Source organism: Haliotis asinina, chromosome 4, assembly GCF_037392515.1.
Source record: "Haliotis asinina isolate JCU_RB_2024 chromosome 4, JCU_Hal_asi_v2, whole genome shotgun sequence".
Taxonomy (NCBI): domain Eukaryota; kingdom Metazoa; phylum Mollusca; class Gastropoda; order Lepetellida; family Haliotidae; genus Haliotis; species Haliotis asinina.
In genome coordinates this window covers 74,702,720-74,729,192 of record NC_090283.1, presented here as the reverse complement: position 1 = coordinate 74,729,192, position 26,473 = coordinate 74,702,720, and the positions used below count along the sequence as shown (strand labels likewise).

General features: G+C 39.7%; 1 protein-coding gene across 11 annotated transcripts in view; it reads right to left on the bottom strand.

Moving 5' to 3' along the window:
- The window catches only part of LOC137281882 (arrestin red cell-like), an 85,662-nt gene that overhangs the window by 31,664 nt on the left and 27,525 nt on the right, over positions 1-26,473 (bottom strand). For 6 of the 11 annotated variants that reach the window (XM_067813567.1, XM_067813568.1, XM_067813558.1 and 3 more), the window contains exons 2-4: positions 13,520-13,550; positions 6,083-6,143; positions 3,765-4,006 (exon numbers count right to left, since the gene is read on the bottom strand). In XM_067813567.1, coding sequence (XP_067669668.1) covers positions 3,765-4,006; positions 6,083-6,143; positions 13,520-13,550 — 334 coding nt within the window. Of the gene's footprint in view, positions 1-3,764; positions 4,007-6,082; positions 6,144-13,519; positions 13,551-17,165; positions 17,400-26,473 lie in introns of those variants that run through there. The other 5 variants (XM_067813563.1, XM_067813565.1, XM_067813564.1 and 2 more) reach the window with 1 other exon arrangement.

Below are 26,473 nucleotides of genomic sequence, written 5' to 3'. Positions count from 1 at the left end.
AAAACTGACGACCCTCTACCTCTCCAGAACAAAATGGGTGAGACAGGGAAAAGTGTTGCAATGTACCCTCTCTCCTCCATGTCTCTGTCAAGGACATAAGTATGAATGATTGTCCTTTAACTGAGATGAGAGTCCTTGCCACACTGTATCAGGCTGTGTGAAAAGTTGAAACTAGCAGCACCATGAATGTGATCTATTAGTGGAATAAAATATTCAGACGCTTCCAGACCTTGTCAGTACACCATTACCTCTGCAGTTGTTTTGATGGAAATGTCAGTTCTCCAAAAATAGATTCCTCACTACACATCAAGGATATTTGAAACATTTTACGGAATATTTGAAAGGAAGCAGACAAGAAACTTTCCTTCAAATTCATCCTTAAACTTAAAACTTTCAATTTCTGGAAGAAAGTACATCTGTATCACCACTGTGCCAGTGAAAACAGTTGTGCAGGAAGACCAACTCCCAACACAAAGACAGCTTGAACTCACACAATATTATTTCAGAATGTCATCTTTTTCAGCATGTCTACAGAAATGACATTAAATCTCAGAAGAAATTACGATGGTTCAGAGCTGTTACTTATTGACATTGTAAAGAGAGAGAGAGAGAGAGAGAGGGAGGAGAGAGACAGAAACAGAGAAGAGAAAAAGAGGAAAAGAGGAAATAGAGAGAAAGAAAGAAGAAAAAGGAGAAAGAAAGTGAGAAAAGAAAGAAAGAAGAGAGAGATTATAAGAGAGAAAGAGCAAAAGACAGAGAGGGAGAGAGAGAGAGAGAGAGAGCTACAGAGAATCAGTAACATGACTGCAGGACAACTACTTAAACAACAACCTCCAATGGTGATAACACTCCCATGCCATGGAATGGGTCCTTGGAGGGGGCCCATAAAACGATTCATCTAAATTCTACAACCGAGTACCTAATTGTATTCCTTCATCAACAATAGAGGCCATCATTTGTTGTGAAACATTCACACATAAAACCTGCATATTGGCAAGAATTAATTTACAGTATACCAGTGTGACGTGGCCACACCACACCAAGTCACACACGGTCAGGGACTAAATCATGATGTGCTGCACAAAAAATAAAAATTTGTGTCTAAAATAAAAAACTATTTCCACCATAAAAAATCAATGTACCGATATTACAAATTTCATTCCATTTCTCTTATTTCTGATCAGATTTCTGATCAAATTTCTTCTCCACAATGAAAACTGTAATGGAGGGAACAGAATAGTGTACTAAAGTGGCCGTTCTCAGGGTCAATACTCGCACAATCTGGTTGATCAATAAATGACATTAAAGAACAAGAGGAATTCCCTTCCTGCAGGTAATCTGATTAAGCAAGAAAGTTGGAGAAAGAATCAATTCTTGTGAAGTTAGAAGAATACAGAGGAACTCTGAAACCCGCTTGTTAAAATATCTGTTCCTTCTGTTAATGAGATAGCATAGGGAAGCATATCATTCACTTCTACACCCAAACCTCATTATCCTTGAGTCTAATCAAATAGGATAAGAATACAAAGACATATATGATGATATACACTGATGATATATCTCAGTTGTAATGCACTGCTGACACGTACGTTGACGTGCAACATATCTCAATGCATGTTGATATACACTGATGGCCATTATATCAACGTATGTTGATATACACAGGTGATATATCTCAGGTGTAATGCTGATGGCATGTATGTTGATATACACTAGCGATATATCTTAGGTATAACACTGCTGACATGTACACAATATACACTGATGATATAGAGAGAGTCTAACCAAGGAGTCTTCTGATTATCATGCAAGTCTCAGATATTTGTAACTTTATCAACTTGTGTTGATATAACTGATATAATCAGACACGATGGTGAGATTCTATTTATCATCAAAAATCATTCTTCATTAGTTTTCAATGAAAACTGTACATCTTTCAACACTGTACTACCATCAGACTTGCAGTACAGCGACATCATAGCATTGTGACATCATCAACTTCATAACATCTTAGCATTGTACAAAATCTGTGAAAAACAATATCTCTAACGAGATATCATATGATCTCACACAAGCAATATCTCCTGCAGAACACAGTTTTGGATGACATATCTCAATGTATGTTGATATACACTGGTGATACATATCAGGTATAAGTTATAACAGTCTTGATGTGTATGATGCCAAGTTAGTCCTTCGCTGGCGAAGATGACCAAGAGTCCACCGACTACATGTCAATGGTGGTGTGTGCGGAAGTGGTGGTGTGGTGAAGATGTTGCTATACACAGACGATATATCTGAGGTTCAGGAAGATAAGCAGAAGGTGTTTGGTATCTATTTTGTCCAAGAACCCTACAGGAAGATAAACAGAAGGCTCTCTGGATCTGTGTTGCCTCAGAATCCGTATAGTTCAAAGTGCTGTAGCAAAATACATTTTTGTGATTTTCACTGAAGAAAGCAGCTGCTGAACAACCTCAAATCATATTAGGGAATAAAACTTTAAAAATCCCCAAACCAAGCATGCTTTCACAGTCCCTAAAGGAATGTTCCTGAGATTACTGCTGCCGCAAACACAAGAAACTTTCACTGATTCAGTTTTTTAACATCTCTCGGGACAAAATGAACATGTGGTAACCAGAATTGCATTTCAGAGAGATCTAAAAGGATGCAATGGATGACAAAAGCGTGGGTGCTTATCTTGACAGGAAGTCGATAATGTCACTAGATTGTATGCAAAAAAATGGCCTTCTCTTCAGAATATTGGCTTAATCATGTCAATCTTGTCTACAGTAGAAACACAAGATGTAGGACACTGCAAATGTCAAGTCATCTGATGAAGAACTGAAGACTCTGGGTTGGGACTGTATATATGATAATAGTCCCATCTCTACCAGAGGTGTGATTAGACTGTTATCTTTACAATGATGTCGCCAGTCAAATCACCGATTTCCCTCAAGCTAAAGTATTTTATTGTAGAGATGCTATAAGAGATAATTATGACTCTGCTCCAGGCTAAAGTACATGAACGCTGAACACAAACTTAGTTAACTGAGCGATGCCAAATCAGAACTCTTTGAACAGGAAGCAGTATTTTACATTTTGACATGACAATATGCTTTTAGCAGGGTCCAAGCATTTAAAGATGCCTGATAAGAAAAACAAACACATTTTGAGCTTTGAGATGTCTTTGTTGTCTTGAGCTGCAACAATATTCAGGCATTTCTCCTGTTTTGTCTCTCTGTATGCTTCTAAAAGGCTCCCCCTGTGTAAATTTCATAAGTGCATGGTGTGCCCACTACAAAGACTGTTTAATAAGCAGACCGTTTGTAAGTTTTCTTATGAAATGGTTAGCTTTTAAGGGTGATTGCGGTAGTGTGTGCATGGCTACATACTTTATCTATACTACAGAGGTTGACTTCAGCTGTAATAAGCTAAATGGTATGCTGTTTAGAGTGATTATGGTAGTGCGTGTGGCTCATGCTATTTACAGTGGAAGCTGTCCAAACCCGCATCTCTCCATTTCGGTAAGCTCTCAACACTGGCATTAATCTCAGTCCCATTTGTGGCTTTTATATTTAACATCAGCTCTCCAATCTGCCACATTGTCTAAAATGCATTATTTCTTCAGTCCTGATGAGTGCTGGTTTAGACAGCTTCCACTGTATTACTTGTTCAATTCCCGTATGATTTTGATAAGCAGTTCCCTAGGGAATTTTTCAAGAGGATGGGGCATTCACTTCAGGGAATATGGCAGACGTACTCACCTCAAAGTAGAAGGGGTATGCATTGGGGCCAAGCTTCTTGATGAGTCTCTCCTGAAGGCGAGTCAGGGGCTTCTGGTGCTCCTTGAGGGGAGGATACACCTGTAGGGAGGACAGGTACAGGTCCTTCCGGAACGTGAGTCCCAGAACATCGAGGTCCTCTCGTCCATAGCGGAACGCTGCCAGAACATGCGCAAACACTTTCCTGTCCTTCAGGTACTCCGGATCGACAAGAACAACGCCATCTGGCGAGGACAAGGAGAAACAGTCTATCATTACACAGGAGTGAATCGTTTGCAAGTGAAGAAATACTGACACCTCTATCACTACATACCAATGTTCCCTCTGTCTCTGCTATTTGTCATCAGGTAACCCTGTCAGATATCCCTACCACCTGGAATACGCTGACATCAGAGGAACTAGACTGACGTTTAGTCCCAGAAAAAAGTTTACCTATTTAAAATACAAATCTAAAAAAAAATTACAAAAACAAATGGAGGTGAGAACAATCCTTAAACTTCAGCCAAGAGCTCACTCAATGTGGGATTTTCTGTGATGCCAGTGGCAGCAGATGACTGAAGAACACCTAAAATATCTTAAGCTTTTGGAGTGAGTGAGTGAGTGAGTGAGTGAGTGAGTGAGTGAGTGAGTGAGTGAGTGAGTGAGTGAGTGAGTGAGTGAGTGAGTGAGTGAGTTTAGCATTATGTGGCAATCAGCAAAATTCAAGGCATATGGCGGCGGTCAGTAAATAATAGAGTCTAAAGCTCAGTTACCTGTCTTGGTTTTGACACACAACAGCTAAATCTCACTTTTTCTTACTTTTAGGATTAGACAGTTGTTAAAAGGTACAACAACAACAGTTCAATTCAAGACTTCTACAAACTAATTTGCAGTTTATCTTCTTGATAAGTAAGAACTTTGTATCTGTCTGAAAACATCATATTAATGCAAGGTTCCATGACTAATTCAGAGTCAGCCTTCTTTCAAGACATTGACGACTTCTGGACATTCAGGCTGCACAGCATGTTGTAGAGCCTGGTGCTTATTGCACCTGTCATATATTTGATCAGTAGTGTTGGGAACTGGTTGAAATCTAACAACAGATGATTGCTTTATTTCCAACAACCAATCATAAAAAAAATTGGTCAGCGTAATGTTTCAAATCTTCCCATCCAGGTTGTTATTGCAAATATGTATAACATGATGCAAATTGCTACTTTAAAGTGATGATTACTATTTCATGAACATAAACTTCCTGGAGTCTTTAAGAAATATTCAGCCATGACTTTTCAGTTAGTGAAGGGAGTTTTTCAAGAACTAAACATGTTTTCAGGCCCTGACAACTTTGAAGAGATCTTCCATCGTCAAGTGTTTCAAAGAGTATAACAACAGTTCCAAAATTGTTTGTGTTCGATTATGAGAAAACGTGATCGATTGCTTGGTTGTATGGTCACTGTGACCAATCTTTAATTATTTTAATTAATCGGAACACCATTATTGATCAGTTGTATGACCTTGTAATATTATAGAAGCACAAGTGTATGTTCAACTATAATTTGTTAACTATTCATTCTGTGCAGACATTTACTGAGTTCTAAATTCAGTTTTGTAAGTAAACTGGTGTCTGGGTTAATCCTTTTGTTGCAATTTTGAAATCTCACTAGTCTAGTGTTCATCATGAAGTGTCCTAGCTGAGACATGTCAGATGAACAAAGCTGAGGACACCATCAGATCCTGACTTCGGAGAACAAGCTCTCAACAGCTAATGTGGTACACTAAATAATTAATATGATCCACGTCCACAACTTGTAATCACATGGAAAATAGTATCTATGGCCAAGGTTTGCTGATATAGTCCAGAATGTGTAAAGTTTAAACTGATAATCACTCTGACTGACGGACTGACTGACTGACTGAATTTAGTTTTATGTTGGCTTTAGCAATATTCCAGCAATGCCATTGTACTGGACACCAGAAACAGGCCTCACACATTGTACACATGTGGGAAATTGAACCCAGATCTACAGTGTGACAAGCAAACGCTTTAACCACGAGGCTTACCATGCTCCAACAATGAGATCTATGAAGTAAGATCACAACTAGGATCCTTGTCTAGAACTGACATGTTGACAAAGTAAACTTGTTAACAGGCTGAAGGTAGGACTGAAATATCAGACAGATAATTGTCTTGTATGGATAAATTAATCACCTGATATATGTCACAGTACGAATTACTTCACACTAGCAGTAGTAACTCAATAAATCCACATTTGCAAGTTCAAGTTGTTTCTAAGGGGAGAAATTCTGACATGCCAACTCACCTATTGGATCAATGTGTGTAAGATGGTCGATGAAGTCTCTCTTTCCCAAGTAGGTTGTTATCTGAAAGACAAACAAGCTAAATAGTAAAACATAACCAAGTCACTAATTGGGCAATTAGTCAAGAGATATACAGCCGAGGGATGCTGACAATCTGCATCTTGCAGTCCATGACCTTTTGTTTTCTGATTGTTGTACAACATTTGGGTTACAACTGGTCTTCAGTGGCCCATGCTTGTCATAAAGGATGACTAACGGAACCAGGTGGTCAGGCTCTCTGATTTGGTTAACACATGTCATCACATCCCTCCTGTGTAGATCAATGCCCATGCTGTTGATCACTGGATTGTCTGGTCTAGACTCAAATATTTACAGACCATCACCATATAGCTGGCATATCACTAAACAACAACCCAACTGAATCAAATGAACCCTGACTATTGTAAATACCTAATGTCTTTCTAAAAGTGGTCACACATACATGTCGTATTTGGGCTTTCATATAACAGAGAATGTACACAACAGGGACGGATACAGGTTTTTGAGAAAGACAGGATGCACAGTTCATTTTCACTCATTTCCATGAGAGTTTCAATAGTCATTTTAATAAACTTTCAGGATTTAATAAACTTTCAGGACAAAAGTGGGCGTGTGCACCCCTTGACCCCATCTCCGGATGAGCAGATTAATCTAGTTCCTTGTGTTGAGGGTTTCTGGTTTCAAACCAAATTGTTGTTTGTTGTTGTTTTTTTGTACAATCAGCAATATTCCAGCTGAATGATGACAGCCTGCATATTATCAAAACTGGTTCAGACAGTCCAGTGTCAATTGTTCTTCACTGCCATTTGAAATGACAGAATGACTGCGTTTTGCATAACTGTCCTCTGACCAGTACTCCAGTACACAGTATGTCAGTATGAAGTGAGAGGAAAGCCCATACTGAGTGAATGAGCAAGTGAGTTCAGTTTTATGCAGCTTATAGCAATATTCCAGCAATATTCCAGCAGGGGACACACATTGTACCCACATGGGGAATCAAACTCGGGTCTTCGGCGTGACAAGCTAACACTTCAGCTACTGGGCTACCCCACCGACCTACAAATCTTCCTTGTTTGTAACTCAAAGCCCATGGGAATTTGTATGCCATTTCGATAAGGATATTTCCTTGTTTTCAGCCTTTAGGAGATAAAGGTTTTTTATTCAATACAGCAGGAAACTGTATGCTTGTTTATTTCCTGCTTCTGTTGAAGTTACATTATTTTTCATCTGTAGGCACGAATACTGGTCAACCATGATGAAACATACCCAGTTTAATCTTGGTGACAGACGGGTAAAATAATAATTAATGTATTACTTAGGAACAAGGTAACACCATGAAGCCTTCATGTTTCATTGTCTTTAAGATATACCATGCCATTGTGGAAGTATAACATTACGCAGCTCTTACTGTGTAGGGAATAAATATTTATATACCATGTGAAAACAACACATTGTTCGTTTTTCCAATAACGCTGATGTTATCGATGCAATAACTGTCATGATATGTTCTTAAACTGATAAATAAAGGATGTTCCTGAACACATTTATCAAAGAGACGGGATCTAATATGTAAATGAAGTCACATGGAATAACATTCTGCTCCAATAAATATACACGCCTCCAAAGAGCTGTTTGATCTTTAATCATGAATTGCCACGGCAACATGGATTATATGACGCTTATACAAGAATCATGCATATTGCAGACTAGATGCTTTGGGTGCCAAAAATGTCTGTAGAATAACTAACAAGAATATGAAGAGAAACGAGATCATTTTCATGATCTGTGTTGCATTTTAAGAGCTGCTAGGATCGTTATCTCACGACCATATCAAAAATAACAAATTCATGACCAATTTCCACTGATAATAACTTATCACCTGGGATTCACTGAGTGATGCCTAATGACCTATTAATGGTCAAATGACTTCACACAAACTCATTAATGTGTATGGTCAATAATAACATACGTTGCCATAGTGACATGTCCTTGCTCACATACTAGGAAAGTGGAACAGATAAACATAATGGTGCAATGTTTCCTATTCCAAGTAACTTACATAATATACTTAAAAATGTAGGGATATTGGATTTACAAGACTGATAAAATGCAAACAAGAGTCATCAGAAGATGACATATCCCCCCTGTCCCCACATGTTTGAAAGGACAAATAATCTGAGAGTTACTCATTGTTTTTTTAGACTAGGTTTGAATTGTTTCCATGGAATTCGTGGAAATTATAAATGCCATATATCTGTAACCAGCAAAGTCACAGTTTCACTAAAAACCAAAAGGCACCACTTTGGGGTCTGCCACACATATCTAGAAAGTTTTATTAACAGATATTAAGAATTTTTTGAGTTCTGCTCTGGAAATGAAACACACCTCTCACTTTTCAGACTAGGTCCAAAATGTTTCCATGGACACAGAGATAATAATAAATCACAAGATCCTGTACATAGCAAAATCACCACTATAGGTTCAGATTGATATGTCTACCAAGTTTTGCAGAAAAACATTGAATGGTTTTTTAGTTCTGCTCCGGAAACGTAGCCCATCCCTCCATTTTGAGACATGGTTGAGCATGGGTTGATGAAGACCTATTCTACCCCAGGACCTTCATGGTTCAGTGAAGGCAAAGGATGAAGAGAAACTAACGGAACTGTGACATTTTATTCCATTCCTTTGGAAATGTTTCATCTGCGAGGATATATATCACTTTTCAATTAGGAATTGGTGCTGGTTAGTGGTATGTTTGCAAAATATATTCTCTTTACATATACTGGACAAAAATAGTTGGGGATATATAGAGAATCCAAGTGATGTGATTGGCAAGCCTTGGATATTTGTTACTTTATCAACGAGTGTTGATATAACTGATATCAGTAGACATGTGGGTGAGATTCTACTTATCGTCCAAAATCATTCTTCATTAGTTTTCAATGAAAAATGTACTCCTCTGAACACAGCACTGACATTAGATTTGCAGTGCAGTGATGTCATAGCATCAAGTTCATGATGTCATAGCATTGTCAGGACATTGTGCAAAATCTACTGTCCAAACGATATCACCTAGGTGATATTGTCTCATCTCCCATCAAACACGGTTTTGGATACTAAATGCAAAGTTTGAAATTTTGAATAATGATCTATTTATTCATTGACACACTGATGAAATATCAATCATAAAAATACCAATATCACTAACATATTTTGTCCAGTATACTGTTTTGGAATGGTATATAAAGACACTCCTGTATGTGAGTGTGTAACACTGTATTGATAAGATGAAACCATAAAAACAACTCCTGAAAGGTGAGTTGGTTTGGCTGAGTGGTAGAACATTCACTGGGTGTGCTGAAGACCCGAGTTCAATTCCCTACATTAGTTTAATGAATGACATCAGTTTCTGGTGACTCCTGTGTAATATTGCTAGAGTATTGCTAACAGCCATATAAATCAAAACTCACCCACTCACCCACCCTGAGAAGTGAGAGAGGAGTAATGGAGTTTAATGTTGTGTCAGGCCAACAGCACATGGATACTTGTGTAAGAGCAGGAATACTTCTTAGTTTTATGACATGCGCATGTGTCTGCATGTATAATTAAGAAAAGTCTAGCTGAGATGACTCAGTTGGTACCATTAAGCATCAGAATAACTGACAACTGGCTGCACTTGATGCCATCAGTGGACGTTACTGACAGACATTGTAATGTAATTTGATGATTAGAGACATTTATTGAAACATATATTGACATTTGAATATTTGCAGTATCTTCATGTCTGGATCTGTCTCGACTGCTGGAGGTGGCTGCACTGTTGGGTAAGTGGAAAAGGTGAATGGGTGTGTAAATGGGTGTGTGAATGAGTGAGTGATATCAAGGGTATGTGAGTGAGTGATATGGTTGAATGGGTGAACAGTTGGGTGAATGAATGAATGATATCATGGGTGTGTGAGTGAGTAATATCATGGGTGTGTGAGTGGAGTGAGTATTATCATGGGCGGCTGGGTGAGTTTCAACTGTTTGTAGTGGTTGTGGCCAATCTCACCAACAGCATTCAGTGGAGTGAATGAGTGAGTGGGTGAGTGAGTGAGTGGGTAACTGTATGAGTAGTTGGATAAGTACAGTGAGTTTTAGTTTTACAAATCTAGTTTTACACTGCTTTTAGCAATATTCCAACAATATCATGACAGGGGACACTAGAAATGGGATTCACACATAAGGGGAATCAAACCTGGCCTTTGGCATGGCAAGCAAACACTTTAACCACTAGTTTACCCCACCTCCTCTTAGACAAAGACTCACAACTGTCACAGCGCTAAGACTGATGTGTGGAACAACACCCTACTGACACTAATACACAATGTGATGATTCTACAAACATTGGGGGAAAACTACATCAGAATTCAATTTTACCACAATTTTCTAAAAGGTTTAATTTCATAGATATGTAACCTAACAAAGAAATTAAAGAAAAATTAAATCATCATACATATCATTAACCAGACCGGAATGGACAAGGTCTTAATGTCTTAGAGTCCTACCATCATCATCAGGCCTTCAAACCAGCCCTTACTGTAAACCTACAGCTCTATATTCATTCTCTTCCCACAGAGGTTTCTCCTGTCATATCTTCCCATGTAACCTCTGTTCTAATACGGCCATATTTCCCGATCATCAAGAAATCCTCTTACCGCAAAAAATCGCAACAGGAATTTTCTCTTCCTTGTTACTATCCAATCAGAACACGCGTTAAAAGACTTAGCTCCAATAAGGCGGCCCCCATGGTGTTGGTTCACCAACGTGCAAAGGAAAGATTCGGTAATTCATGTTTAACTGAAAATCAGAAACTGGCAATAGAGAGTGCAGGGATCAATCGCCATGATGTGTATGTAGAACCAAAACTGGTAGTGGCAAGTTTTCCCGATGCATTCGGAAATCATCGAGATCTTGCGAATGATCACTCTTGAAACAACGTCTCTGATTGCACAACTAAATCTGAACGCCTCCAATCTCGAGTCTTGAACACTCGCACCATGAAAGGGCCGTATTAGAACAGGTTACGTAGGAAGATATGACAGGAGTAACCTCTGTGGGAAGAGAACGCTCTATATTAAGCAAATCTAGATTCTTCAAATGTACAGTCTTCCATTACACTGGAAGTCCTTTCTAATCTATTTAAAATAAGTTTGTTAGTTTCAACCATATCATACTGTTTTGGTAGCTTATGCCATTCTACTGATGAAATGAGATACCAAAGGTTCCCTTCAGTTTGCCATTTGAAACTTTTACCGATTCAGAGTCTATTTGCATGTCGGCATGCAATGCTAACATTTCACATTCCCACAGCTGTCCCTGAGAAAGGATAATACCTCACCTCTAATGGAAATTGTCAACACAACAGTGAAATATTATTTTCCAAATGTAGCATGTGGTTATCCAATCTCCAGCGTGTAATCAACTCGAAGGCTGAACATTCTAAATCGGAATAAAAGAACACTTTGACACTGAGGCCTTATGAGTTGATTTGAAAATATAAATTAGCCATAAAAATGATACTATCTTTTGCAAATCCCTGTAGGTGAAGACATTTCATGATTAAACCTGATTAAATAAATGTCTTATTATCTATTCTTCATATTCTCGGTGGTAGTATTTAGGTGATAATTGACAAGCTGTGAGAAAATGCTGATGATCTGCTGGCACTGATTGGCTGTAGCAGCTCAGGAACAAGCGTGTCAGTGAGTTTCGTGGTACGCCACTTTTGGCATTATTCCAGCAGGTGACACCAGAAATGGGCTTCACACACCCTATCCATGTGGAGAATCAAACCTCGGTCTTCAGCGTGACATGCGAACACTTTAACCACCTACACCACTTAGCCCCGCAAGTTAGGAAAGAAAGGACAGATAACCTGTGATTGCAAGTTATGAGTAGGCCATCCTACATTTTAGTTGCGGACATTTCAAACGTTATAAGAAACAACAATAAAATTATTCATAAAATGTCAACCATACCGAGAATCAGTGATGGCAGCAGATTGTTTGATGGCGTAATGGCATCAGTTTGTCATGAACAATGGAAGAGTAGTTTTCTCAAGCATGAAACACTCAATGTAACATGGCTTTAGCTGAACGATCAGGATTGGAAATCACTCAAATGCACATATGCAAACATGAAGAATATTGTGTGCAGGACCATTTAAAGCTTATGAGTAATATTTGCACATTGTTATTAGGCATAATGAGCTCAGCTGCACCACACTTTGCAATTGATCAAGTTTTTTTTAAACAAGCTGACAATTTCAACTGTTTGATTGGAAGGCTAGAAGTTGGTGAGTAAATAACTCAATAAACACCATTACTGCAATAAACCAGAACAGGTTATGTTTTCTTTTGATGTTTCGTATGTTTTCCATTTTCCATTAGATTTTTATGGAAGAAATTTTATCTTTTCATTATTCTCAATCATCAGTAATGGAGCAGAAAAAATCATCTACACAACAACAATCTATGCCCAATAGCTCAATTCTTAATGTTAATCTGAACCAATAAAATGAAAAATAAAAACCTGTGCCAATTTCCAACAGCTGTATGTCATTGTTTATTACGAATGATTGACTCCAGCTGAATTAAGGCCATGCCTACAAAAATATGAACAGTTTAGCTCAGTAATGTACATTCAGTCGGCCATCATGGTTTTCCTTTACAGTATGTGATATTGGCTCATATTTCCATGCTGCACAATTGGAGGATTCACCTAACAATTAAATAGACGCTATTCCACCATGTTATGTTCCTAGTGGCTGTCACCTATTCAATATTGATGAAGCTGGTAACATGTGGCGTATGTTCCAAACAGTCTGACTGCTGGTGGTGGGAAGTACAGTGTTTTTCTCATGTTGTCCACATCATTAACGTCACATCCTCTATATCGACATCGGTTTATATACACGGTCACAACGCTGCGATATTCACAAGGGGTAAATAATGCAGTAACATACACAGTTTCTTTTATGTCTGATGCAAATATTAGTAGCTGAAAGAGGATTGTCGATGGTTGAGGGAAGTTTAATGCTGCTTTTGGCATTCCAGTAATATCAAGTTGTGTAAGTTTAATGAAGGAGGTCAGCCCAAACTCTAGCAAGCATCAGACATCTACTGCTTCAGTGATACCCATACATATAGTACTGTCAAACATATAACAAACTAGGATTCAAACCCTTGATTTGGCATGCTCAAGGGCAACAACTCTACACAATGTATCATATCACCAGAGATGACTATGACACCCAAGTGCATCAAAATATCATCAAATATCATAACATTAGCTCTGATGAAAATGGACGTTATTTTAGAGTAAAAATCATGAGGTAAGAAAATAGAAATTGTTCTTACCTTTCCATTGGGGCTGCTTTTCTTGAAAACTCTGCAACACAAACAGACAGTGTGAATCATATGACACAGAATATCATGATTCATAAAGCAGCTACAATATAACTTTGAACTACCCTTATGGCATTTTTCAACATGGGTACCAGGAGCATGTGTCTTCCACAGGAATAGTTGAGCGAGTGAGTGAGTGAGGTTTTATGCTGCTTTTGGTACTTCCATTTTCAATCTCATCAGAAGCTCCTTGAACTGAGCATCACATCAGTTTTTTCATGTTTTGTGCCTGCATTTGTACGGTCAGACCATGTTTGTACCGCACACACATCTGTGAATACGTGTTTACTAGAATGCTGTGGCTGTTTGTTGCCATTATATTGCAATAATACCCCAATTGCAAGGTTTGAGCAATATACTAACTTTTCGACTTGATAATCACCTAACTCAAGTAACAATATTGCATAAAGAGCCGTTGACAATGTTAAGATGAGCCATATTTCTTCCTGCTTCTCATCACATCAAAGGGAAGTAACTATAATCCCTGCTAAATAAGGTGAGAAAGGTTTGGAATTCAAACAAAAAGCCTGAGTTTTTTATGTCTAATTTCAACTAATGAAACCAGTGACTGTTATGCATACTATTGACAATACCATCATTAAATTCTCTTTCATACTGCATAATCAGGGCAATCAAGTGCAAAACATCAACACATCAAAATCTCATTACAATCAAGCGTACACAATAAACTTGGCCTTGGTTGTATTGGGCCATAGTGTAAAAATAATAACAGTGCCACAGTCATATTCAACAGTGTCATTATGACACTAACAGTGCCACAGTCATATTCAACAGTGTCATTATGACACTAACAGTGCCACAGTCATATTCAACAGTGTCATTATGACACTAACAGTGCCACAGTCATATTCAACAGTGTCATTATGACACTAACAGTGCCACAGTCATATTCAACAGTGTCATTATGACACTAACAGTGCCACAGTCATATTCAACAGTGTCATTATGACACTAACAGTGCCACAGTCATATTCAACAGTGTCATTATGACACTAACAGTGCCACAGTCATATTCAACAGTGTCATTATGACACTAACAGTGCCACAGTCATATTCAACAGTGTCATTATGACACTAACAGTGCCACAGTTATATTTAACAGTGTCGTTACGGCATTAACGGTGCCACTAGATATGGAATATATGCAGGAAGTTCAAACACCCATACCCACTCACAAATGCCAGAGAGTTACATACACATTAGCAGTAAAATTATCTGAAAACCATTTTCACATGTTCATGAAGCTATTTTCTTGAAAACTGACTCCAAACATAAGACTCTCTCTCAAACAACTCTTCAATATAACACGTGACCTTTGTTTCATGTTCAGTGGCAATCCCAGCGGCAGACATGAGAACATGTGGAACAATAATATCGTTTAGGACCTGGCAGCCTTGATGGAGACGATTTAGCATATTCTCAGATTGAAAACCTACTGAAGCTCTCTAATCTACAAGAACATGGCCGCCAGGTCTGATTATGATCCTGACTTGGCTGCTACCAGAAAAGACTTAGTGTCTACCTCGACATCATGAAAGGTGACATGAATATGGGGCTACAAACAGTCCTGAACAAATCCTTTTACAGGGATCAAAGCATCGGAAAAAGTAGCTTCAATCAGCAATAAGATCTGTCATTGATGGATGTCAGAGCTGTGAACGAGGATGTGAGTGGGTGAGTGAGTGGATGAGCGAGTGAGTGAGTGGGTGAGTGAGTGGGTGGGTGTTTAGGTGAGTGAGTGGGTGAGTGAGAAAGAAAAAGCTTGTAACAAAGTACGTCAACAGAGTGAATGAGTGAGCTATCATTTTAGCGGTAGTGAGCATGATGGTGGTTCAGGATTGGTGAGGGATGAGGAGGAGGAAGAGGAGGAGGAAGAAGAAAACGAGAAGAAGAGGAAGACAAGGAGAAGAAGAGGAAGAGGAGGAAGAAAAGGAGGAAGAAGATGATGAAGATGATGAAGAGGAGAAGAGGAGGAGCAGGATTTGAGTGAGTTTAGTTTTATGCTGTAAGCTGCAATATTCCAGGTATATGCCACCCTGTAAATAATGGTCTAATGGACTAGACAACGCAGTGATCAATAGCACAAGCATCGATCTGTGTAAACCAAGCCAGCGAGCCTGACCACCTCATCCCGTTAGTTGTCTCTTACGACAAGCATGGGTTGCTGAAGACCAGTTCTAACCCAAACGTTCACTAGTCGATGTTCATTTGAAGATTTAAAGTATATTTTCTGACATAATGCTTACTTTGCATGCAGTATGTGTGTATCATTGGACACAGAGTGTTTGAAAAGAATGGGTGAGCAAATGTAGGATGGAGCAGATTATTCTGCCTCTCGTGTGTCTACAGCCGACTGAGGAGTAGTTTACCCACTTCTATCAATATTCCTGCCCCATGATGACAGGAGGACAGCAATCAGATACATTATTGAAAACTAAGCAATATGTCTGACCATGTGCACTGAACACAACTGGTCAATATACTGGACACAGAATGGAACATTATCATATTTCATGCCAGTTTCTGTATTCAGAGTAATTAGAGTGGTCCATTTCCACCAGATGTCACCTTTGGGAAATCACAGGTTCGCAGGTTCATTAACCTCTGACAAACATTTGGCATTCGTAACAGTACTGCAGTAAATCACATAATAGTAACATACTTAAAAAAACAATGTTTATAACATAGGTATTAGTTTCTAAAATTGTCTGTTGACTGAGTATGTCTTTATGTCGCTTTTAGCAATATTCCAGCAATATCATAACAGGGGTTACCAGAAAGGGGATTCACATATTGTCTCCATATGTTGAATCGAACCTGGGGCTACCCCTAAGCCTTTGTGTTAATAACCCTGACCATTTTGCCATGCTACCCCATCTCAAAGAACTGTGATCACATGAGAAAAATATGTGCATCATCCTCCGTGGGAGAGCATTAGCAATTCAAGGATATTGTGCTCTGTGTGTAAACTTATGTTATTGTTGGACCAGACAAACCCACAAATGTTACAACAGTCTTCAGTGGAATCAAGGCAAGCCAGCACTGTGTGGCAGGCAAATCAGTAATGGTGCCATCAAGCCTAAAGATATATTCTGAGCAATCCATGATTTCAGCTGATCATCAAAAGTTTTTGCTGTGTGCCCAACAATTTGCACTGCCCGAAATCATGTTGACACGCTTCCTCTGAACCTACCCACCACCCCCATGGATGCTATTTGAATACAGCACATACCTTATGGCATGGTAAAACCTTAAATGCTGATGAAATCTGATAACCAGATATGAAATATGATATACACATAAAAAATATCTGATGCATCTAAAAGAAACCACAAAACTTCACACTGCTCCTGGCTGACGAAAATATGGCGATCCTTCTACACAGCACCATGTTAACCCAAGGGGTCAGAAGGGGTTGAGAAACGTAAGATGGTCATCTGCAGTCACAATGCCATCATCAAGATGCATTTTGTGCACGACTGAATATTTCTTGACTGACAGGTGCACAGTGAGGTTGATGATTGCAGGTTACAGATGTGTCGATTACAGGTGTATAGATTACAGGTGAGAAACCAACCTTGTCTTGATGTCCACAGATGCTCTAGTTGCCTTGTTGTTAGTCTTAGATTTGGAAGGCATCGAGAATCTTGGCAACAGTACTCCAACACGTGTGACTCCTCAATGCTGAACCTCCACAGGCAAATGGACATCAGTGCCACTTCACCTCTTATACCCCAACAATTAATCCGCAACGTGAAATCATGCACACAATCATATAATTGTCATGGACAGCCTCGCCACATGATATTAACCCCACAACTTCTGACCACCTAGCTTACCAGACATATATTCCTAAGAACTACTATTACTGACAGACGTGGGTTAATCCACTTATACAATACTCACATGGTTGTACACGCTGTATACAACGTCACATTACTGTCCTGATCAAGTCAGCTATTAAGCTGATGAGATTACAAATATGGTCACGCACCCTGTAATAGGATTTCACCCCATCGTTGACAGTACTCTGATACTTGAAGCATCCAGTACTCAGCGCATATTGGCATTGATTACCCGCATGTACAGACCAATCCAGCTATTTCTCATCACAAATTTCCCTTTCTTTCAATCAAATTAACAAGTGATGGTTGCAACCAAGAATTGTCGACCTTCAAGGAAGGTGTTAATAACTCCAAGCTTGTGTCTGTCTGTCTGTCTGTCTGTCTGTCTGTCTGTCTGTCTGTCTGTCTGTCTGTCCATCTGGGGGACTATCACATACACATTGCTTCGTCTTAACTATCCAGGATAGCTTTTCATATTTTGTTTAAGTTTACATTGGCGGCAGTCTGTAAATAATCGAGTCTGGACCAGGCAATCCAGTGATCAACAGCATGAGCATCAGTCTACATATCTGGGATATGATGTGTGTTAACCAGCCTGACCACCTCTTCCTCTTCGCTGTCGCTTTCAATGAGCAATATTCCAAATGTCTGACAGAGAGAAAGGACCTGTGTTGTGTTTCTGTATTGTTTTGTTTCATGTACTGCAGTCTGTAAAAACTGGAGTCTGTGATAGTCAATCTGGTGATCAACATCATGTGCATTGGGATACGATTGCAGGTATCAACCAAGTCAGCAAGCCTGACCACCCCATCCCATTAGCCATGTCTCAAGCAAGGGCTGCTGAAGACCAATTCGAGCTCAGATCTTCACGTCCTTTCCTGCATTGGTGGGGATAGATAACATAGCAATACACACATGATCAGGAGCCCCAAGAGGATTCTGGGACTGAATAAGGACACTACATAACCTTTGCCTGCAACTAATTAGATTGGTAGGTGTGACACGTTATCGTGGTCAGCTGCACATCATATGCAAACAGAGTCATCAGAAGATGACATATTCCCCCCGGCCCCTACATATTTGAAAGGACAAATCATCTGACAGTTACTTGAAGTTTGAATTATTTCCATGGAAGTCATGAAAATATAAATGCCATATTTGTGTAAACAGCAAAAGGCACCACTTCAAGATCTGTCTCATATATCTGCCATGATCTGTTGAAAGATAAGAATTTTTTTCCGAAAATGAAGCCAATCCCTCCATTTTGAGATTAAGTCAGAATTGTTTCCATGGAAAATGGGAAAATGATGAATCACCAAATTCTGCAAATAGCAAAAGGCACCACTTTAGGGTCTACCCCACATATCTGCCAAGTTTTGCAGAAAGATATTTAGAATTTTTTTAGTTCTCCCCCAGAAATGAAACCCATCCCTCCACTTTGAGACAAAGTCTGTAACATTTCCCATGGAAAAACAGAGAAAACATTACATCATAAAAATCTGTAAATGGCATAAGGCACCACTTTAGGTTCTGGATGGTATATCTACCAAATTCTATAGAACAATTTTGAACAGTTTTTGAGTTGTGCTCCAGAAACGAAGCCCACCACACTATTAGACAAAGTCCAAAATGTTCCATGGAAAAACAAAAACAATAAGAATACCAAAAATCTGTAAATAGCAAAAGGTAAAACCAAAAGTTCAGATTATTATATCTATCAATTTTGCTCTAAAAATATTGAACAGTTTTTCAGTTATGCTCCAGAAACAAAATGACTGCGGACGGACAGACAAAGCGTCAACTATACACCTGGAAATTAATCAAGCAACACCCCAATTTTTTCTATTGGAGCAACTTTGAAGTGTTCTGACAATCAAAATACGCCGGGTTGATATAGTTTGACACTTTTTTATTCAACAGACGATCTCTGACAAACAACTTAAAGGGAAAAAGTATCAAGACTTTGCTTTATTGCAACGAAATCCAAAATCTTAAAACTGTCTTAAATTCATGAAAAAATGGACACAATTTACTATTCATCCACAGACGTTGTTGTCAGGTGTATTAACACAAATGTCACATGGAAAGAAAGAACAGTCATCTGAGAGTCTGCACACCGACTTTCATCAATATCTAGTGTGTCCTCCCTGCGCACGCACCACCGATTCCAGACGCCTCCTCATTCCTTGGATGAGTCTCCGGATCTGATTCTGGGGGATCCTGTTCCACTCCTCATGCAGGGCAGCCGTCAATTCGTTGAGATTATGGACTGGTGGGTCTCTCTGCCTCACACGACGGCCAATAAAGTCCCACAAATGTTCAATGGGGTTGAGGTCAGGGCTCATGGCAGGCCATGGAATTCTGTCAATTGCATTTTGCCGCAAAAAATCATTTACAGCATGCGCCCTGTGAGGTCTAGCATTGTCGTCCATAAATATGGGTCTCGTTGCCAGAGGATGGTTCTCAAAATGAGGTACCACAGCCCTGTCAAGAACCTCCTGTTGGTAACGAACACCGTTAAGGTTGCCACGGATGGTAATGATATCCAACTTGCAGTTCATGGAAATGCACCCCCATACCATAACGGAACCTCCCCCAAAGGCCACAGTCTCCTGGATGTTCCGTGGAGCCATTGCTGTGTTCCTCTGCCTCCAGACCCGAGTACGACCGTCCACCATGTGCAGCAAGAACCGGCTCTCATCTGAGAAATGGACCTTCCTCCAAGAGGCAATGTTCCAGTGCAAACGGTCATTACACCAGGCCAGTCGGGCTGCCTTATGGGCTGGAGACAGTCTGGGTCGCTTGATTGGCCTCCTTGCCCGGTATCCTGCAGCTTTCAGACGATTCCGAACAGTCCTGTTCGAGATGGGTCTCCCTGGAAGCCACTCCTGTCTCAACCGAGAGCTCGAGTCGAAGGACCTGCGCCGTACAAGTCTCAGTAAAGCTCTGTCCTCCCGGACTGTGGTCTTCCTGGGTCTTCCTGGTCTAGGCAGGTCTTTAACTTCATTAGTGGCCCGGTATTTTTTCAAAAGTTTTGAAATTATGGAATGATGTCGTCCGATTTGAGTCCCGATTTGTCTTAGAGACATACCAGCATTCCTCATGCCGATTATTTGCCAACGAGTGGCCTCTGATAATTTCCTACGTGCCATGACATTGAAATGAATGAAAAACCGAATGCAATCGACAACCTGCGCTTGTAAACACCCCAGGGAAAAAGTGCATTTTTCGAAAGTTGAGGTTAAAGCAATGCACGTGCGCTGTGCAAGCTTCACGCGCGTCATATCAACCCATGAAAAGCTCATGCTGTATGTCAATACATCAAAATTGAATAATCAATCATCAAAATTACTTCGTTAAACTTTGTTAAGTTTTTATGTGTCTTTGAATTTGGTGTTGCTTAATTAATTTCCATATGTATATATCCCCCTAGATTACCTGTAAGGGGAATAAAAACATCCATCCATGCTTAGGATGTTGATCTGGGGATTGTCTAGCCCAGATTCAACAAATTACAGCCCACTAATTACAGCCTGCCACAACAAAACTGGAGCATCACTGAGAGTATCATCCAACAAACAAAATGCTTCACTTACCCCAAGAAATCACACATACTCCCTCAGTAGTCATACTAACGTGTCTCTGGTAGTAGGTAAATACTGGCAACAGATTTCAATAACAACTTGTCTGAAAACACTTAAAAAATTCAACACAAAATGACAATGGCACCTTTTTCCTGGTCTGTGAACCATGAGATAACTGTGATTCTACATCCTTGTAGTACAGGAAGAAACCAGAAGACAAATGATCGACTGGCTTCCAGGTCACATATCTCTCTCTCTCTCTCTCTCTCTCTCTGTATGTATGTGTGTGTGTGTGTGTGTGTGTGTGTGTGTGTGTGTGTGTGTCTGTGTGTGTGTGTGTCTGTGTATGCATTTGATAGCAACAAACAAACAAACCCATTCAACTTGAGAAGGCGTATCAGGGAGACCACAGATTAGACTTGCTTCATTGCTATAACCCTGCAGGGAGGGTGGGCAGTAAGGAAAATAATGTGGGTCAGGGATTGAGCCGGACTATTGTCACACTAACATTAACATTCAATTAATCAATTATTTCAGAGTTTTCTGGTCTTCTATTGTTCATCTCTTTCTGCTTCATCAAAAAGGTAACACCAAATATTTGGTATTATCATAAATGTTATATTCATTGAATATTCATGAGAGAGTGGGGCACAGGTGTAAAAGCAGTTGAATGTACTTCACTTAACTGCAAAGAGTTATGTCCCTTGGGAAAATCAAAACCGGTGATCATGAGTTTGAATCCTGTTTCAAAGTATTAAAAGTGTAATACATGACTACATACACCACTTCAAGCTGTCCTGCCAAACATAGTGATTGAGTGAGTGCTTTTAACACAGTTCTTAGCAATATTCAAGCAATATCATGGTGGGGGACACTGGAAAATGGGATTCACACACTGTAACCATGAGTAGAACCGAACCCAGGTCTTGGGTGTGACTTACAATACTCAGTGGTTGTCAAAACCACTATGCTACCCCACAGCTCTTCCCAAAATATAGTTGATATGTTGCTATAACTGCAATAAAGAGTCATTAAACTAAATTCACTCACACCACGGAACCTTGAAATAAATATGAAATTGTATAAGGACATTTGATCACCAGCTGTACTTCAGTCCAACATTCTAGAAAACAGTTCTACACAAAATAATTATTGAACTGCTTGAGAAACTCATATTACCCATCAACTTTCTTCCTGAATATGTAATTTTCTCAGAAAGTTAATAAAAAATTCCTATTCTCAAAATAGACAAGCACTCAGTTTCCACTTCATCAGTGATTATACCATTGATTTTGCTACAAACTAATAACTGGCCACACCCATCGGTTGTGATGGAACTGGGTTTTTGCATGGAGATGAAGACATCAAGGAAGTTATTCCTGCCTAAAAGTAAAGATGTGATCATTTTGGAAACTCTACAATCATAATGATGACTCATGCAGTACTATTGTTAGTTTCTAGGAGCTTTTTCCTGAATGTTACTGATCATTAGAAAAGACAGATGGGGAGGAAATAGAAATCTATTTCCTAAGCAGTGTTAGTGCACATAGTTTTTACTCTTAGGAACAGTGAGTGAGTGAGTTTGGGTTTACACTTCCTTTATCAATATTCCAGCAACATTACACTTTTTACAGAAGGGGACACTGGGAAGGGCTTCACACATTGTGTCCATGTAGGGAATCAAACCCGGGTCTTCAATGCCTTAACCACTAGGCTATCCTACTACCCTGAGACATAAACACTGGGCATGATGATCAAACACTTCACCCACGAGGCCACCATATCACCTTATGTTAGTGTGTGGAAGTAAGGGCCAGCCTAGTCAGTAGTGAGGGAGGTTTCGCTTGTTGTTTAAAAGACTTATATGGCCAATGAAATTGGGACAAAAGGAATCATTAAAAGCAATGTCTATAAGCTTTTGGGTTTCATAGAAACACATTGATAAATGTAACAGCCTTGTCAAGTACATTTTTCTCCTTGTACAATCTGCATAAATTGTTGGGTAGCTGTGAAGCATTGACATTTGACATCAAGAAGTTGACATGGCCAGGTGAGCTACAATGACAACCTTGTACAGCCAATGCAGCAGTAGAGAGGCACTGACGTTGACATGGCCAGGTGAGCTACAATGATAACCTTGTTCAGCCACTGCTGCGGTAGAGAGGCACTGAAGTTAACATGGCCAGGTGAGCTACAGTGATAACCTTGTTCAGCCATTACTGCAGCAGAGAGGCACTGAAGTTGACATGGCCAGGTGAGCTACAATGATAACCTTGTTCAGCCACTGCTGTGATAGAGAGACACTGAAGCTGGCATAGCCAGGTGAGCTAAAGCAATGACCTTATGCAGCCACTGCTGCCGTAGAGAAGCACTTACAGGCTAATACTATTTGAGATCAGAAGATAATATTGTCAATACTGACATCTACCTGACAACCCCAGAATTTATAGCATGTTATTTATTCTTTCAAGACAGCTAAGAGGATTGTCACTGATTATGAACATGTGGTGTTCTAGGAGCTAGATGAGGCTTGATAACGTCCTGATCGATATGCTGTAGTTACAGGCTGATTTCTCCGATTTCCAACGTTTCACAGAGACGTCACGTTGTTGGGCAGCGACAGGGGTCCAGTGTTTTAATTTCAGGGACTTGACTAATATGAATAAAATTTGGAAACTCTTGATGAACACTGATCTTAGTACACATCAGTCTGATGTAGCACTCTTGGTTACACTTGTGTTAGTACAGATCTGTTTTAGTTGCCTGGTTACAGGATATGACAGGAGATAACTTAATTTTACTAAATTCAGGAATTAAATAACTGGATGTCACTGTGTGATAACTGCACACACTGGATGTCACTGTGAGATAACCGTCACATTGGGTGTCATTGTGAGATAACTGCCACATGGGATGTCACTGTGTGATAACTGCCACACTGGATGTCACTGTGAGATAACCGTCACATTGGGTGTCATTGTGAGATAACTGCCACATGGGATGTCACTGTGTGATAACCGCCACACTGGATGTCACTGTGAGATAAATGCCACACTGGATGTCATTGTGAGATAACTGCCACTACTTTACATGTCAGGTAGGTAAAAAAAATGTGACTATCTGCTGTAAAACCACTAGATTCTACTGAAAAGTGTTATCCATAAGATGACACCTGTCTGCTAGATGAGCCTATGTGACCACAACTCTGAGACTCACACGACACATGGACCGCTGTCTGCTAGATGAGCCTATGTGACCACAACTCTGAGACTCACACGACACATGGACCGCTGTCTGCTAGATGAGCCTATGTGACCACAACTCTGAGACTCACACGACACATGGACTGCTGTCTGCTAGATGAGCCTATGTGACCACAACTCTGAGGCTCACACGACACATGGACCACATCCATGGCATGTTATATGTAAGTATCTTCTCTGTTTCACTCTTTCAGACATTCTGCCACAGTTACCATAACAACAGAAGACTGAATCAATAGCCATAAAAATCATCCAAGATGAGTCTCATTTCCTTGCAATAAGAGAAATTGTTTTCTGTTTCAACGTCGGCAACATTTCTGCTCTGGTCCATTTCGCATCTCTCTAAAACAACTTCCGCAACTGATAAAAACAACCTCCTTAACCATTCAGCTTATAAGCCTCTGCCTCCTCCTGTTAGTAATCAATGAAGATTCCACATTGATGATGTCCAAGTTTTTTCACGCTTCTGATAAAGTCAACACTTAATGGATGTCACCTCATCCATCATGGCTGAATGAGGCGTCAGGTGATGTAATACTATGGGTCAGTCATCTCTGTATTTCACTTCAGCCATAGTGGCAATCATAGAGAAAAGTCATCCCCTCTTCTACAGCGAATGTCTTCATCGATTGCGATTCATGAATGCATTCTTCAGGACTGTCAATACTCTGTATCTTGTCCCATGGCCTCTTGGTGCCACAAGGGTACACATAGTAATTTATGAGTGAGTGAGTGACCCCAGTTTTATGCAGCTTTTAGCAATATTCCAGCAACATGACAGCAGGGGACACCAGAGTTGGGCTTAACACACTGCGCCCATGTAGGGAATCAAACCCATGACAAAGGAACACTTTAACCATGCTTCCTCGCCACACCATTGTGATTTGCCAACACCATTCTAACCCAGAGTGAGCTTTATGTGTGACACCCAGGAGCCGTGCTGGTTCTGGGTTTTTACTCCTTGCTGGTATATCCAGTATAATAATACATACACAATGCCATTTAGTAAGTGGCGAACTGTAAGTTGAGTGCTGGCGATGTAGTAGCATGAGATCTAGAGATCTTTTGTCTGACTTCCATTTTGAGGGAAGCCCTGGTGGCTGAGTGGGTTAGATGGCTAACTTAATACTTGTTTGTAAAAAACCAACAACATTGGCTAAAATGATAGTGTTTGCATAAACCCCACTGTTTGTACAATGATTACACTTGTATATTACTCCACTGATTTCTCTCAATGATACCACTTGCATTATACAACCTTTTTCTAAAATGATAATACTTGTTATACAACCCCACTGTTTCTGCAATGATATAACTTGTATATAACCCATTTCTATCTGCAATAATAACACGTGTATACACCCCCACTGTTTCTACAATAACACTTGTATATAACCCATTCGTGTCTGCAATAATAACATGTGTATACAACCCCACCGTTCCCATAACATTTGTATATAACCCATCTCTATCTGCAATAATAACATGTGTATACAACCCCACCGTTCCCATAACACTTGTATATAACCTATCTATGTCTGGACAACCCCATTGTACCCAAAACACTTGTATATAACCCATCTCTATCTGCAATAATAACATGTGTATGCAACCCCACTGTTTTTACGATGATGATATAGGGTTCCTGCACAAACATCAACCTGATGACCTGTTTTTCAAGTGCTAGTGTTGATCTGGATCTTCAATTTAATCCATCCCTGCACATGCAGCTCTGCACCTTAGGATTCAATTCTTCGAGACTCTTTGGAAATAGAACTCATCCTCCATGTTGAAACTTTACAAGGGAGAACCCTTGGCATGATGCCAGACCACCATAGTCTTAATACAACAGAAAACATCACGAGGAAGACAGCTCTCTAAACTGTAACGTAAGAGACACGATTCTACTGGTGAAAATCTGACAGCTAAATGTTCAACATCCCTGTGACCGATAAAATCTGTAAATGTTTGTGCTGAGACCATGCAGCCATTTTAGGTTAATTACTTCAGGGATAAATGTCCAATAACCTGTTAACATGACAAATATACATCACATTCACTTCTAGCAGAAATGAATAATTAAGAGAATTACTTTGGCATCAAAGCAGTGCTTGCAGCAAGCTTGTCTAATTACTAGAAGACTTCACATGGAAGTGCTCATAAAACAAGCAGTAGTTGGGGAAGTACTTTCTT